Source organism: Bubalus kerabau, chromosome 1 (assembly GCF_029407905.1).
Source record: "Bubalus kerabau isolate K-KA32 ecotype Philippines breed swamp buffalo chromosome 1, PCC_UOA_SB_1v2, whole genome shotgun sequence".
NCBI classification, from domain to species: domain Eukaryota; kingdom Metazoa; phylum Chordata; class Mammalia; order Artiodactyla; family Bovidae; genus Bubalus; species Bubalus kerabau.
In genome coordinates, this window is record NC_073624.1 from 12,671,063 (window position 1) to 12,687,829 (window position 16,767).

General features: G+C 48.7%; 1 protein-coding gene across 1 annotated transcript in view; it reads right to left on the bottom strand.

The window, feature by feature from the left end:
* B4GALNT3 (beta-1,4-N-acetyl-galactosaminyltransferase 3) overlaps positions 1–16,526 on the bottom strand; it is a 95,449-nt gene extending 78,923 nt beyond the window's left edge. The window contains exon 1 of the mRNA XM_055568333.1: positions 16,358–16,526. Within this exon, the coding sequence (XP_055424308.1) occupies positions 16,358–16,526 (169 nt within the window). The remainder of the gene's footprint in view (positions 1–16,357) is intronic.
* Between the last annotated feature and the right edge of the window lie 241 nt (positions 16,527–16,767).

The window sequence follows — 16,767 nt, forward strand, 5'->3', positions numbered from 1 at the left end:
TACTTTCCTACCAAAGACTTTCATGATTCAAGGGCTCCAGTTTCTTCTGATTTGGGCTTCCCTGATACCTCAGTGGTAAGGAATCCACCTGCAAATGCAGGAGACATGGGTTCAACCCCTGATCCGGGAAGATCCCACATGCTGCAGAGCAGCTAAGGCCTTGTGCCACGATACTGAGTCTGTGCTCCAGAAGCCAGGAGTTGCAACTACCGAAGCCCAGTTGCCTTAGGCCTGTGCTTTGCAACAAGAGACGCCACTGCAACAACAAACCCGTGCACTACAGCTATAGAGTAGAGAGAAGCCCGCACAGCAACGAAGACCCAGCACAGCCAAACATAAATAACTAAACAAAATGTTAAAAATCAGCTTCATCTATGTATTCCTATTCCCGTCCCTCCTCAACTCAAGGAGGTGAGATAGGAAATCATAATTCCACTTGCTCCTTTTTGTTTTTAAAACTCTGCTTCTTTAACCGAATGGGCTCTGTTCTGAGAACGGGAGGGTGCAGGGGACAAAGGGACCTACTGGATCAGGAATGTCACATCATGTCTTGACCGTCCTTTGCAATATGAGAATTCACCATCAAAAGGAACTTCCTGGCAGCTGACTTTCAGGTAACAGTAGAGTATCAACATACAGCGTCACTGGATAAAGTTCAGAAAAGCCACAGATCACCCACAACAGCCTCTGAGTTGGGCACATGACCACCCCCAGCAATAACTTCAAAGCAAGTTGATTAGCAAGAAAAGATAAACAGATCTGAGAACCAATTTTATATATATATATATATATATATATATATATATATATATATATATATATACTTGGTGCACATCGGGGGGAAAAAGGACCGCATGAACCCCAGATATTAAAAGGAAGTTACTCGACTTCCCCGGTGGCCCAGTGGTTAAGAATCTGTCTGTCAACACGGGGACATGGGTTCGACCCCAGGACTGGGAAGACCCCACGTATGGTGGAGCAATGAAGCCCATGCACCACAACTACTGAGCCCATGATCGCCACAGCTAGAGAAAGCACATGCAAAGCAACGAAGACCCAACCCAGCCAAAAATAAGTAAATAAATAAATTATTTTTAAAATAAAAGGAAGCTTTTCAGCAAACAAAAAGGATGGTGAGAGCATTGGGTGAGCACCAGGAGTTCTGGACCCAGCACTGGTCCTTGGGCTGTAAACACTCTCAGTCTTAAATCCTTCACTATAAAATCAGCTGTTCAGTTGCTCAGTCGCGTTCTACTCTTTGTGACTCCATGGACTGTAGCCATCCAGGCTCTTCTGTCTGTGGGATTTCCCAGCAAGAATACTGGCGTGGGTTATTATTTCCTTCTCCAAGGGATCTTCCCGACCCAGGGATCGAGCCCACATCTCCTGCATTGGCTCCTTACCACTGAGTCACCTGGGAAGCCCTGGTAAAATCAGTAAGGCTGGGCAAACATTACACTAAGAAGCAACTCCAATCAGCTTGCAGTGACAGTCTGGCGAGCTGTGTTGAGAAAGATTCTGAGTCTGCATCTGGGCTCAGGAAAAGAATTTCATGTTCTACTGGAGATGTGTGCCACTGACCCCGAACATTTTCCATTTCAGAACTGAAAAATCTCTGAGGTCCATTCCTATCCTAGGACTCTTTATGATATGTGAGAGAATGCACCCAAAACCAATCAAAAGAGAGGCAAAGGGGCTTTACAAGCTGATCAAGTGACAAAAACAATAGCAGCTAACATTTAATAAGTGTTATGTATCAGGAACTGTTCTTAGTACTTTATATGTGTTATTTCTCTTAATTGTCACAACAAAACCCAATGATGTGGGTACTACTCTTAATATTCCCATTTTATAGATTAGGAATTGGGCACATTGAGGCTCAGTCATCTGCTCGTGGATTTAAACTTGGGTAGTCTGACATCAGAGACTTGCTCTTAATCAGAAGGAAGGAAGGACGGGAAGGAGGGAGGGAGGAAGGGAGGGAGGAGAAGTAAAGACACTGGCAGGGGGCATGCAGGACACCACAGCAACTTCAGAAGGCAGAGGGATAGCAGTGCCCACAGGGAGGAGAGCTGGGCCTGATGAAGGCTGTGTGGGCTGAATTCTAACCTGACCACCTGCCTTGTCCCAGGATCCATCCATGCTCATGGGGAGCAAGAAGCCAACTGCGGTACCCAGACACTTCAGAGCCACCTCCGGCTTCTTTGACAACCTAAGCCAGCATTCACAAGACCAAGCCAGACGAAGGAAAGGAATCAAAGAAAAGCATCAGCTGTGAGTTTCTGATAGTTCAATGGACATTCCAGAAAGGGTGAGGTCAGTTGGTACCGAAACGACAAGGAAGGCTCAGGGAAAGGATGCGGCTGAAAGACCAGCAGGCAGAAGGGTAGCATGAGCCTAGAGAGCAGCAGTCAAGAGTCTAAGGGAAGGGACTTCCCTGCGATCCAGTGGTTAAGCATCTGCCTTCCAATGCAGGGGATGCGGGTTTGATCCCCGGTCGGGGAACTAATATCCCTTACACGTTGGGGCAACTAAGCTTGGGCGCCACAACTAGAGAGCCCAGGTGCTCTAGAGTCTGTGCTCCACAACAAGAGATGCCCACACACTGCAATGAAGACCCAGCACATCCAAAAAAAAGAGTCCAAGGGGGAGAGGAGGCCCAGCTGTTTTCTTCACTCAGTGAAGCTACTGCTCTCGGGTGCTCAGTCCCAGAGTTTATACATGCTCCCTCGCATCTCCCAGCAGCAGGGCTGCTTCCTGGCTCTCTTTCTACCGCTGACATGTGTCTCTGCAACTAGGGTTATTGTTGTTCAGTGACTAACTCATGTCCATCTCTTTGAGGCCCATGGACTGCAGCATGCCAGGCCTCCCCGTCCTTCGTTATCTCCAGAAGTTTGCTCAAACTGATGGCCATTGAGTCAGTGATGCCATCCAGCCATCTCATACTCTGCCACCCTCTTCTCCTCTTGCCCTCAATCTTTCCCAGCATTAGGGTCTTTTCCAATGAGTCACCTCGTCTCATCAGGTGGCCAAAGTATTGGAGCTTCAGCTTCAGCATCAGTTCTTCCAATGAATATTCAGGGTTGATTTCCTCCATGTGGTTCAAGGGACTCTCAAGAGTCCACACCACAGTCTGAAAGCATTAATTCTTCAGCGCTCAGCCTTCTTTATGGTCCAACTCTCTTATAGGCGGATTTAACTGGGAGGATGTCTCCAAGCCAACCAGAGTCTGAGAACTTGTCACGTACAGGTATCAGGCAAGGCACTCAGGCAGAGTTCTCAACTAGGGATCTATGGAGAGGGGCCAGGGGCCTGTGCACCTCCCATAAATAGCACTCAAAATATGAGGGGCAGACACATTTCTGGGGAGAGGGTCTCCAGGTCCTTTCCCAGATTCTTGCAAGTGTACACAAGCCACAAAAGATTTAAAGTCTCTGCACAAAGGAGACAGGGGAAAGTGCCCAGGTCTGGCACTCGAGAAATTCAATCTCATGGAGGAAGACAGATGGACAGAAATAACTCAGAGGCAAGGCAGCCTCTGATAAGTATGCTAACGGAGCACAAAATGTGCAGCGGGGGAGGGGCAGAGGTTCATTCCCATGGGGCTGTCTGTAGGATATCCTCCCCTCATCCTGGTTTCAGGATCCAAGTTTGCGATGAGGGAAAAACAGCCATTACAGTAAAGTCCCTACATATGAGCCGTCAAGTTGTGAACTTTCGAAGACATGAATGCGCATTCCATCAATGTCGGGCAGCTTGCCCTCCATCTCCTGTCACTGATGGTCCTTCAGCTCCACCATCTCCCACCTCCTCTCCCTTCTCCAGTCAGTAACTCTTTGTGCCTGGTTACTTGATGCCAGCCCCTGTATGCCAGGTGTTGTACTGAACTATTGTACTTTGCAAGGTACCGTACTGTAAGATTAAAGATGAAAAAAATTTTTTTGTGTGCTTGCCTTTTATGTATTATTTGTGTGAAAAATATTGTAGACCTATTACAGAGCAGTACTATATAGCTCCCCAGCCGGCTCAGTGGGTAAAGAATTCGCCTGCAATGTAGGAGATGTGGGTTTGATCCCTGGGTCAGGAAGATTCCCTGGAGGAGGAAATGGCAACCCACTCCAGTATTTTGAAGTCTTTACTGAATTTGTTTCAATGTTGTTTCTGTTTTATGTTTTTTATTTTTTATTTTTTTTGATCACACATGAGATATGTGGGATCTCAGCTTCCCTACCAGGGATCAAACCTGTACCCCCTGCATTGGAAGGCAAAGTCTCAACCACTGGACCACCAGAGAAGTCCCTAGAAGAACAATTTTACAAAAGAAACCAAATCAGAACTAGAACCAAATAAAACTCACAGATATGAAAAACAGTCACTGAATCAAATTTAAAAAATGGGGTAGATGCCTCTGCCTCCACTTCCCATTCTAATTTTCTAGCCCTGCTTTGTGTCTGTCCAACTTCCCCTCCTTCTGCTGCTGGAAGTCCTTCACCTGAGATGTACTCCCAGTGTTCTGCTCAGCTGATATAACAAAAGAGGACCCAGGGCTGAGAGTTCACCCTGACTCCCCAGGACTGCCTCCATGTCCTTGCTCCCCCTGCCAATCTTTGGCTCAGAGGTGGTGATGAGGGATCTGGACACCAGCTGGCAGGTGGGGGGGGCATGCATGTGTACAGGCCTGCACACATCCATTTGGACCCTGGTTGGCAGGAAGGGTGGAAAGGAGAGGATCAGAGGATTTGTAAGGAGATCTCAGCAGAGAGGCCTTTAATCTCTGAAGCAACTGCTTGTGTGGAGGCCATGTTATCACGGGTGACCTTGGAGGCCAAATGGCCAGAAGCACTGGGACAGCGACCACCCCTCCACCAGGCAACTGAGTCTTGAAGACCTGAAGGCCAAGGATGGACTGGCCCCCTGGCCAGTGACCCAAGAGAGGTTCCAAGCCTGCCCCTGAAACAAGCACCTCACTGAACGCAAGATTACCCAACTGAAGCCCTCAAGAGACAGAGGACCTGTGAAAGCACCTGTGGTAAGTCAGCTTCAAAGCTTGGATTAAAACAGAGATAAAGTCCAGTGTTGCTTCCTCCGAGTCCCGGACATCCTCTGAGCGTGCTCGGGGGCAGGCAGTTGGGCCATGTTGCCCAACTGCTGAGCTTTGGTGCCCTGGTCCAACCCCCAGATGGCTCTCCTTCTCAACAAAATCCTTGACTCCTAACCCACCCTGCCCCATCGGTGCACATGGAAAGAGGGAGGCGGCACCAACCATCAAAAAAAGAAGACTGGTGGAAGGAGGTGGTGGCAGGTGCAGACATGCATGGTCTGGCAATGGCGAAGCGTTCTCGGCATGGCTGTGTCGTGGGCTGAGAAGCTGGATGGGCGGCAGCAAAGGGGCTGGCTGAGGACCATGTCCACACACTCCCACCCAGCCTTCCCCTAACTGCCATCAGACTGTGAACTCCAAAGGGGAAGAGAAGGGAACCCACACTCTCTGAGCTCCTGACACGTGCTGGGCTTATGTTGAGTCTTACTGGGCACTTAACATGTGTGAGGGTCACTGAGTCTTACTTAATCATAACAGCTCTGCAGGGAGGTCACAGAAGCCCATTATCCAGACGAAGCATCGGAGGCTTGAGAAGGAATAAACACTTTATCCAAAGTCCTGCAACAGGTGAGGGATAAAGCTTGGATACGAACTCTGCCCTGTCTTCAAATTCCATATGTTTTCCCAAGAATTATCCATACTTTTTATCCCAGTCAGCAGCCCCCCAGAAAAGTAAATACTCCAGAAATATTTTTACTTACGTTTTAAAATAAATCACCTTTGTAGCCATTCAAGATTTGCAAAAGAAAAGAATTGAAAACTACACCTCACTCAATTTCCTGAGCATTTATACAGGCATAACTTGCTTAGTGCAGTTTGCAGATATTGCATTTTTTTACAAATTGAAGGTTTATGGCAACTTTGTTGGGTGTTGAGCCAGTCTGTCGGCACCATTTTTCCAACAGCGTTTGCTCCCTCTGTGTCTCTATGTCACATTTTGGTAATTCCTGAAGTATTTCAACCTTTATCATTATTATTTTACTTGTTATGGTGATCTCTGATCAGTGATCTTTGATGTTACTTTTTTTTAAATGATGCTACTATTGCAAAAAAATTATGACTCACTAGAGACTCAGATGATGGTTAGCATTTTTTTTTTTTTGGTTATGTCACATGGCATGTAGGATTTTATTTCTTAGACCAGGGATCTGGTCCCATGCAGTAAAAGCATGGAGTCTTAACTACTGGACCGCCAGAGAAGTCACAGCACTTTTTGCCTAGTAAAATTTCTTTCTTTTTTTTTCCTCCTGAATTCAACCAATAAAGTATTTTTAATTAAGCTATATAGGTAGGGGTTTTTACACATAATGCTACTGTGCACTTCAGTTCAGGTCAGTCATCAGTCATGTCCAACTCTTTGCGACCCCATCGACTGCAGCATGCCATTACCATGTCCCCATCCATCACCAACTCCCAGAGCTCACTCAAACTCATGTCCATCAAGTTGGTGATGCCAACCATCTCATCCTCTGTTGACCCCTTCTCCTCCTGCCCTCAATCTTTCCCAGCATCAGGATCTTTTCCAAGGAGTCAGTTCTTCACATTCAGATGGACAAAGTATTGGAGTTTCAGCTTCAGCATCAGTCCTTCCAATAAATATTCAGGGTTGATTTCCTTTAGGATGGACTGGATGGATCTCCTTGCAGTCCATGAGACTCTCAATAGTCTTCTCCAACACCACAGTTCAGAAGCATCAATTCTTCAGCACTCAGCTTTCTTTATGGTCCAACCCTCACATCCATACATGACTACTGGGAAAACCATACCTTTGACTAGATGGACTTTTGTCAATAAAGTAATGTCTCTGCTTTTTAATACATGGTTGGTCATAGCTTTTCTTCCAAGGAGCAAGTGTCTTTTAATTTCATGGCTTCAGTCAACATATGTAGTGATTTTGGAGCCCAAGAAAATAAAGTCTGTCACTGTTTCCATTGTTTCCCTATCTATTTGCCATGAAGTGATGAGACCAGATGCCATGATCTTCATTTTTTGAATGTTGAGTTTTAAGCCAGCTTCTTCACCCTCCTCTTTTACTTTTATCAAGAGACTCTTTAGTTCCTCTTCACTTTCTGCCATAAGGGTGGTGTCATCTACATATCTGAGGTTATTGATATTTCTCTTGGCAATCTTGATTCCAGCTTGTGCTTCATCCAGCCCAACATTTCACATGATGTACTCTGCATATATGTTAAATAAGCAGGGTGACAATATATAGCCTTGAGGTACTCCTTTGACAATTTGGAACCAGTCTGTTGTTCCATGTCTGGTTCTAACTGTTGCTTCTTGACCTGCATACAGATTTCTCAGGATAGACTACAGTATAGTGTAAACATAACTGTTACATTGGAGTAGAAAATGGAAACCCACTCCAGTATTCTTGCCTGGAGAATTCCATGGACAGAGGAACCTGGCGGGCTACAGTCCAAGGGGTCACAAAGAGTCAGGTGCAGTTAACTAAGCATACATTCAACTGTTACGTGCACTAGGAAACCAAAACCTTTGTGTGGGTCACTTTCTTGCAATATTTGCTTTATTTCAGGGGTCTGGATCTAAACTCGCAGTATCTCTGAGCTCTGCCTGTATAAAACCCTTGGTCTGCCTGGAATGCCATTTCTCTATTCCCTCATCCTCCCTTCTCCTTTTCCCACCCTGGGCCCTGTTTCCCGGTCTTGGTGCCATAAAGCACACTTCCACCTTTGATCACTTGAAGGATCTCAGTTCCCTCACCAGGGATCAAACCTGGATCCTGGCAATAAAAGCAATGAGTCCTAACTCACCACTGGACCACCAGGGAACTCCCAAGAACAGTTTAAAAGAAGAGAAGAAATGGGTAGGAGGCAGATACCACCTCCTCCCCAGGCCTGTTTTCTCATGTGAGTAAAGGCGCTGGACCGCTGATGTCTGTGACATCCAGAAGAAGCCACAGCTCTTCCTTGGACTGGCCTCAGGGGGTGGGGCTGAACCCACAGGACTGACTTGAGATTCTCGGCCTTCCTGTCCAGTCCCCTGCGTTGTTTTATTAGTATTGTCAGTGGTGCCCCAAGCTTTATTAAATTCCTTACATTTATGTCAAAGACAGTCACTCAGGTCCCAGCATTTGCTAGTAAATTTCAAGCTTTTGATATTTTCTTCATATATAAGGAGGTGAGAATTTATTTTTTTTAATTATTGATTTTTTTGTTTGTCGGGAGTTTCTTTTTTTGCACCAATTTTAATTTTTATTTTTTGACCACTCCACACAGCATGTAGTATCTTAGTTCCCAAACCAGAAGTTAAACCCGTGTCCCCTGCATTGGTAACACAGAATCTTAACCACTGGACTGCCAGGGAAGCCCAAGAATTTATTTTTAAATGTCATTCAATTTTCCAATACCTAAATACATTAAAAAAGAAAAGAAAACAATTTTTCAGGTTCTGGGGGGTTTTAATCTAGAATTCTTTCCAGAATCAAGCACCTGGTTATCATAGCTATTATATTTTATTTTTTCTTTTCAACAATCTATATGTCAAAGCAGTGAGGTTACAGGTGATGGTTAGTTTCTTCTTCATATTTTTATATATCCCATTGATTTACTGATTTCTTTATGCCCTGATTTAGTCTAGAAAAAAACTGAAGTTTTTTGTGGTTTTCAAGTACCACAGAAGATAAGATGACATAAATTAGAGTAGTTGTGGGGAAAAAAATGAAAAGACATAGGCACAAAATTGATGCCAAAATCCAGTTCATAAAATCTTTTACATGTTTTTCCAAATGATCCAAAAGCTGAAGCTTTCTAGTAACCAACACAAAGGGAGAAACCTGAGTAGTAGTACAACTTACATGGCCAATAAAAAGGAAAATGAATGGATTGCTCAAGAGAGCATGGCTATTTCAATGATCAAGACCAGAAGAAAAGATCTCATCACAAGAAAAAAAAATTGTAATTATGTGATGATGGATGTTAACTGAACTTAGTGTAGTACTCATTTTGCAACATATACATATATCAAATCATTATGTTGTGTTGTTGTTGTTTAGCCGCTAAGTCATGTCCCACTCTTCTGCAATCCCATGGACTACAGCCTGCCAGGCTCCTCTGTCCATGGAATTTCCAGGCAAGAATACTGGAGTGGGTTGCCATTTCCTACTCCAAGGGATCTTCCCGACCCAGGTCACCTGCACTGCAGGAGGATTCTTTACTACTGAGCCACCAGGGAAGCCCATTAGATGTACAATTTAACATTTCAATTATATCTCTAAAACGGGAAGAAAAAAATAAAGACCAGAAGAAACATTTCTGGATGGCTCTCAATCCCATCCTTGGAGAATCTCTCAGGGCTATACGCATAGCACTGAGGTTCTGGTCTTCCTTGGTCCCTCCTTAAGTTACTGGATCGGTTGTGTGGAGAGCTCGATGCACAAAAAGATAATTTTATAGGAGTTAATATGGTCCAGCAAAGGTCCGTCTAGTCAAGGCTATGGTTTTTCCAGTAGTCATGTATGGATGTGAGAGTTGGACGGTGAAGAAAGCTGAGCGCTGAAGAATTTATGCTTTTGAACTGTGGTGTTGGTGAAGACTCTTGAGAGTCCCTTGGACTGCAAGAAGATCCAACCAGTCCATCTTAAAGGAGATCAGTCCTGGGTATTAATTGGAAAGACTGATATTGAAGCTGAAACTCCAATACTTTGGCCATCTCATGCGAAGAGTTGACTCATTGGAAAAGACCCTAATGCTGGGAGGGATTAGGGGCAGGAGGAGAAGGGGATGACAGAGGATGAGATGGCTGGATGGCATCACTGACTCGATGGACATGGGTTTGGGTAGACTCTGGGAGTTGGTGATGGACAGGGAGGCCTGGAGTGCTGTGATTCATGGGGTCGCAAAGAGTCGGACACAACTGAGCGACTGAACTGAACTGAACTGAATTGAATATGGTCCAGGCACACAGCCATTATCTGGTATAATGAACATGTATTATTTTTATAATCATAAGGAAATACTATTTAAAAAATAAATCATACACTTTGTGATTCATTTCCATAAAGTATAAAAATTAATCTATGCTTATGGTAGTGACAACAAGCACTGGTCAAGTTGTTTCTTCCTTGGAGTGTTCCTTACACAGGTATGTTCAGTCTGTGGAGATTCATCATGCTGCTTCCTTACATGTGCATTTTTCTGTACATGAAATATACTTCCATGAAAGGTAAAACAAAACAGGGACCACATGGACAATTCACATGCTTATTTTCTAAAAAAGTTGGTCAATAGTTAAGAAATTTAAAAGTTTAGCATAAAAAATTAATCATATACTAAAATATTACAGAGATTAAAAAAAAATTCATGACTTCCCTGGTGGTCCAGTGGCTAAGACTCCAAGCCAATGCAGAGGACCCAGGTTCAATCCCTGGTCCGGAACTAGATCTGCAAGTCACAACTAAGATCAAATATCCCACATGCCTAACTAAGACCCTGTGCAGCCAAATAAATAAATATATTTTTAAAATATTCATTTCTGCTCATCTCATGGGTACTTCTAACACAATGCAGCACTTGTAGGAACCTAAGAGTCTGTAGAAACGTAAAGATGTATCCATCATGCTTTGCTCAGATGCACTGACAGGTTCGGCCCAACGGCCTTTATATACCCTGTCCAAACTGCTCTTGGCTCTTCCAGTGGTCCTTTTCATATCAGATAATATTTAAACCCATTAACTGTGGGTCACAAGGTCCGAGGAGGGTTGTCTGAAAGCTCAGAACGTGTGCTTGGCCTAGCTGATGCCTCATCATCCTCGGATAGAATGAAATGTGCTCGTGGAAGTTTAAAGGGAAGGCCCTGAGACTGGTGGAACTCAGTGGAGAAGCAGGCGGTGAGAGGCCAAGTCCAAGAGCAGCCTCCAGGCCCCGTTCCAAAGCAAGCCCTGTCCTGGCGGCTGCTCTGCTCCGCTCCATAAAGCCCAGGCTGGAGGGCAAGGCCAGCCTCTGGGGCCTGGAAAACTACTGCAGGCAGCCCAGCCCCTCTGCAAGCCAGCACAGGAGTGGCCACTGCAAAGATCTCATGCTGCTTGGACACATGACTCCCAGGACACAGTCAGCATCCGCAGAACCACCAACCGGGGCCTCAGCCCACCTGAGGGTCTCAGGTTGGCAGGAGGAGAGCAGGGCCTGCCAGGCTGCCAAGACTCTGTGCCCACGTCAAAGAGGACTACAGAACCCAGGGAAAGGAGTGGTCACAGCTGAGTCGTTGTTCTTGCTTCCCCCAGGCCTGCTGCAGACCGTGCTGGTCCAAAGGAAACACACTTCTAATAAAAAAGCACTGAAGGCGTCATTCTTATCCTTTCGTTTGCATTTAAAGGCTATTGTTGTTTGTATGTATTATGGAACGAGGAACAAGAATTCCTAGGTTCTATTCTTGGATCCATCACTGATAAACAAAGTATCTGCCAGTGGAAAATATCGGGTGCTTGGAAATTCAGAGCTTACCATCCATACCCAGGAGGTATCTGAGTGCCCAGTATTTTCCCTGAACTGGATACTGATCTGAAGTTGCACGCGGCAGCTGGATGGCCAGAATGGCAGCATAAAGAGACAGAGGACTTGTGTCCTACAACATAAGGAGGACAGAGGGACAGGAGCCAGAGGCTCCAGGAGCCAGAGGGACAGCCCAGCCTGGGGTGGCGTGGACAGGTTCCAGGGGCCACAAGGAGCCACGGAGCAGCTGGGTTTCCCTCCCCACTTGCCTCTGCTGCTCCGAGTCTCAGCATCCTGGCTCAGCCCACACATCTGTCTCTCCTGCTTCTCCCTCTCTCCCAGTCTGTGTCTCAGATTACTCTTATACCCTGAGTTACCTCCATGACTGGAGGGTTTGCATCCCTTCCAAGTCGGAATGGCTGTGGTGACCCCAGAAGCTGCGGGGCCAGCCTGACCTCTGTGGCTGTAGCTCTTCAGTCTGCTCAGAGTCCGTTAGGAGTTGCAAGGCCAGCCAGAGAGAGGTGTTTTAGGTTTCAGGTGGTGGAAGCCAATGAATTCCTGAGCTTGTGGACACTCTGGGTTGTTCGGCAGGTAAACTGGGCCTTTACATGGGGCCATTGCAGACCCAGCCTTGCGAGATCTGGAAAGAGGCTGGTACGCACGACTGCTCGGCCCTGGCTCTGTGCCCAGAGATGACTGCTTGGTTCCAGCATCAAGTTGGTCACAGCAGCAGGTCAGTTACAGATCAGAGAACCTAGAAACCATTCTAGTCCAGACCTCTGCCCTCGGGCAGGACGAAGCTAAACCAATCTGAACAAATGGGTCTGGCTCGTTAAAACCTGCCAGAACGGACTCCTTAACTTCCAGTAATCGTCTGTGCCCAGCGCTGCTTTCAGCCAGTACACACCAGTACAGTTGTGCCAGTTCTCAAAACACTGGAACATTTATGAACATGTTGGTATATAGTGACTGTCCCAAACCCTCTGAATGTCCCACTAGAGCCCTGACCTGTCCCCAGTGGAGCTCCATGACCCAACAGCTAAAGGCCAATGCAGCCACAGCATGGAAACTTCCACCCCAACCCAGCACCACCGTCCATATAAAAGTATAGTCTTGTTAAACAGTTTCACTATCTTTCCTTTCCTCCCATTCAGTTTTAAAACTTTGAACTGTTTTCTCTTATCTACTGAATAAACACCACCCTTTAAGGTTATTAAAAGTCTTCCCTAATCTGGCACCATTCTCCTTCACCAAACCCAGATGCCCAACACTCCCAAACATGAACTTCTTGACTCTTGGTCTGGGCTTCTGCTGACCTCTCTGCCTGGAACATCGTTCTCTTTCTGCATCTGCTAAAGTCTTACCAACTCCTCAAGTTCTCCTGAAATGTCACCACTTCCAAGAATTATTAGTTCAAAGAGCCATGTCTCATTTTCACAAGTGTTACAGCAACGGGCAGGTTCTATCCACGTAAAACACGATGGCTGTCTCATACCGTGATTATTTTCACACATGCACCCGAACCGCCCTCCAAGAGGGAAAGCTTCGAGAGACAGAAACCATAACGGAGTCATCACCACATCTAAGTGACTGAGCACGATGCAATGCTCGAGCTATGTACTGAACAAATGTTTGTTTAAATGAGCAAGTAAACAGCTCTCTGTCTTTTGTTCAAGGGACCCATTTTTCTATCTGTGAACGATTTTGGATACTCCCCATGTGGCTGTATCTTTTTCTAATATGGAGCTCAAACTGCACATCGCCCATGTCAAACTATGGGGTTACTCTGAGAAGCAGCAGGAAGCATGCTCCCTGTCATTACCTTACCACCCTGGAGTCTGTTAACTGCCATCTCTCCCCACACTTCTCCCAGCGCCAGATCAGGGCGGCAGCCACACAGGGACAGGCAAATGAAAGGTTCCTGTAATGGAGGCTGGCCTTACAGATGACAGGAAGGCTGGTGGTGGGGTGAGTTGGCAGGACTGCTAGAGGGAGGCAGGGTGGTCAAGATGGGGTTCCGGTTGCTGCTGCGTGCCAGGGTATATGGCGAGGAAGGCCTGCAGCCCTCTTCCCACCCTTCTGCTTCCCAAGTCCTCCTTCTCCCCCACTCTCCCTCCAGAGGAACAGCTGGGAGCAAGACCTAGAAGACAAGAGAAGACTTTAATGCCTGGTGTCTCGGCTTCTTAAAGACAAATGATGGGAGACAGGGAGCCAGAAATCACAGCCACTGTCTAAAAGTCTCATTCCAACAGGAAATCAGAAAAGAGAAGAGGACTTCCCTGGTGGTTTAGTTGATAAGAATCTGCCTGCCAATGCAGGGGACACGAGTTCAATCCCTGGTCTGGGAAGATCCCACATGTCCCGGAGCAACTAAGCCCGGGAGCCACAACTGTTGAGCCTGCGCTTGTGCTCTAGAGCCTGAGAGTCGCAACTACTGAGCCCCCTAGCCCTAGAGCCCATGCTCCGCAGCAAGAGAAGCCGCTGCAAGGAGAAGCCCACGCACCACAACTACAGAGTAGGCCCTGCTCATCACAAACAGAGAAAGTCCTCACGCAGCAATGAAAACAGCACAGCCAAAAATGAATAAATAACTTTTAAAAGAAGAAGAAAAGAGTAGAATATGATGGCACAGCCCCGCATGAAAAGCCACCCTAACAGCAGGTGGCCTGGAGGAGTTCCAAGAGGCTGAAAAGAGGCTTGATGTTCAGTGGCTAAGTCGTGTCCAACTCTTTGTGATCCTATGGATTGCAGCACGCCAGGCTTCCCTGTCCTTCACCATCTCCCGGAGTTTGCTCAAACTCTTGTCCATTGAGTCGGTGAGGGGAGGCTTGGACCCCCAAGGACCCTTAAAGACAAGGGTTAGAGGAGTGGAAAGCTGACTGTGGAGTAGGAAGCTTGGGGACATTCCTCTGGAGAAGGGTCAGTTTGGAAAAGGAAACAAAGAATAAGGAAACCCAGGTAGAGAGTGATGGTGCATCGAGAAGGGGAAACAAACAGACCCAGGAACTAACGGATGGAGAAGGATGAGGCAGCCAACAGGAGACAGAGGTCGGGAGCAGGTGTGAGAGAGTATGACTGTGGCACCCCAGCTCTCTGAGGAGAAAGCACTCTTGAGGAAAACAGGTGGGGGAGGGGAAAGGGAGGCCCTTCACCTCAGGTCACCAAGCAGCTGCCTTCCCCTCTGTTCTGATCTGTGCAGAGGACCCCACAGGTTCCCACATTTGACAAGATGGTGGCCACACTGAGAAGGGGTGTCCCAAGGAGGAGAGAAGATAGATCTCACCCGGACCTCCCACCCACCCACACTTCACCTGGGCTCACCCACGTGGGTCGCTCTGAGTGGCCATGGGTCTGGGAGTATCCATCCACTCTGTCCTTCAGGGGGAAGAGCTAGGCTTGGGGAGGGAAGACCAGCTGTGGGACGGCAGACTGGTCTTCAGAGGGAAGCACCCTCCTCCTTAGAGCCATGGACCTGACTGGGAAGACCCTTCCTCACACTGTGCGGAGCTCCCGGACCCCAGCAATGCTCAGGCATGGAGATCACCCAGTCTGAGTGCCCAAATGGAAAGGGACCAACTTCCCCCTTTGGCCTGAGCAGCAGCCACCTGCTCCCGGATTCTCCAACTCCGTTAGCAGCAGAATCAGGGATGGAACCCCAGTCTCCTCACCACAGCCAGAAATATTTCCACGGCCACAGAGCCAGAGGTTCTGCCACAAGTATCTATCTCGATCCTGAAGCGGCTCAATTACTGACCCGAGTAATTCCCTGTCTTTCGCCACAAGAGGAGGCAAAGCACCACACCCAACCCGGGGAAGAGCAGCTGACCCAAGAACTCAGAGCATCTTCTCAGCAGAGCTTCACCAGCCGCTCCTCTGGTTTCCTGAATGCAGTGGAGGGGGGAGGGGGGGGATGTTTATCTAGAATTCCAGACAACATTCTGGGATTATAAACCTACACCCTTCAGGCCCGGGAAGGACACCTGGTAGTTCTGGGAGATTCTCTTTATCCCAACTATCACAGTGACCTTTCAGACAGTCTTGACACTTTGAGGATTTTTACTTCACTCCGTCAGTAAACTGAAAATCGCCTCGGCTAGCCATGTCTGTGGAAGCAAAGCTCTCTCTCAAGACAATCCTCTCCCGTTTTCCTAGGAAGAAGCCGAGGCACAGAAAAATTAAGTGGCTCTGGCTCCCTTGGAAGAGTAGGAATCCACCCACCGTCCGGTCCACGGAGCTGCCCACTGCGCCCTGACATGGGTCCGGGGTTCAGCCCATTCTGCAGGGTGGTCTGGGGACTGTCGACAACCCGCTGTGGGGGGACAGTGCGCGGTCGGTCGGGACCCGGAGAGGAAGCCACTCTGGGGAGGTGGGCGACTGGAGGAAGAGGAAGGGGCTGGGAGGGGAGTGGCCTGTGGGAAGGTGGAGGGGGTAGAGGGCGGGTGGCTCTCGGCCCTATCGTTAAAGTAAGGAACTCCCCCCTACCCGCCCCGAAAACGCAGCTAGGGAGCGAACCCAGTGAGCCTAGGAGACACGGCGGGGAGAAAAGTCTGGGCCCCGAAGACAAGAGTCCGCGGCCTGCCGGAGGCGGCCGAGGGACCCAGAGGGACATGGACCCTGCCCGCATGGACGCGTGTCTCTGGCAGCGGGTCTGCGAGCCCAGCGCCGCCGGGGTGGCCCGGGTCCCGCCGGCGCCCGGCACCTGGGGACCCCGCGAGTGGACACCCGGTCCGCGATGGGGGGCACGACCTGCAGGCGGGGGCCGCCGGCCCTGTCCCTCCCCACCCTGCGCCCCGGCGCTACTCACTGCGGTTCAGGGGGTTCCCGCCGACCTGGGCCGACGCCGCCAGTTCCAGATAAAGCGTCCAGAGCCCCACGGACACCACGGCAAGCAGCAGCAGCAGCCGGAAGCGCCTCCGCAGCAGCTTGACCGGGCGCAGGAGCAGCCGGAGCCTCGCGGCCCGGGGGCCCCCCATGGCCCCGCGCCCCCGGCCCGCCCGCCCTCCCGCCAGCCCGCTCAGCGCCGCGCCCCGGCCGCCCGCCCCGGCCCCCGGCTCCTGCCCACGCCGGCTGCGGGCTTGCAGCCTCCAGCCCTCGCTCTGCCCATGAGGAGGTTCCCCAGGTGCGCCGCCCCGCCCCGCGCCCCCGCCCGCGGCCCACCTGCCCCGCCCCCGGACCGGCCCCGCCCCCGGGCACAGGTGGGCCCCGCCCCCGAGA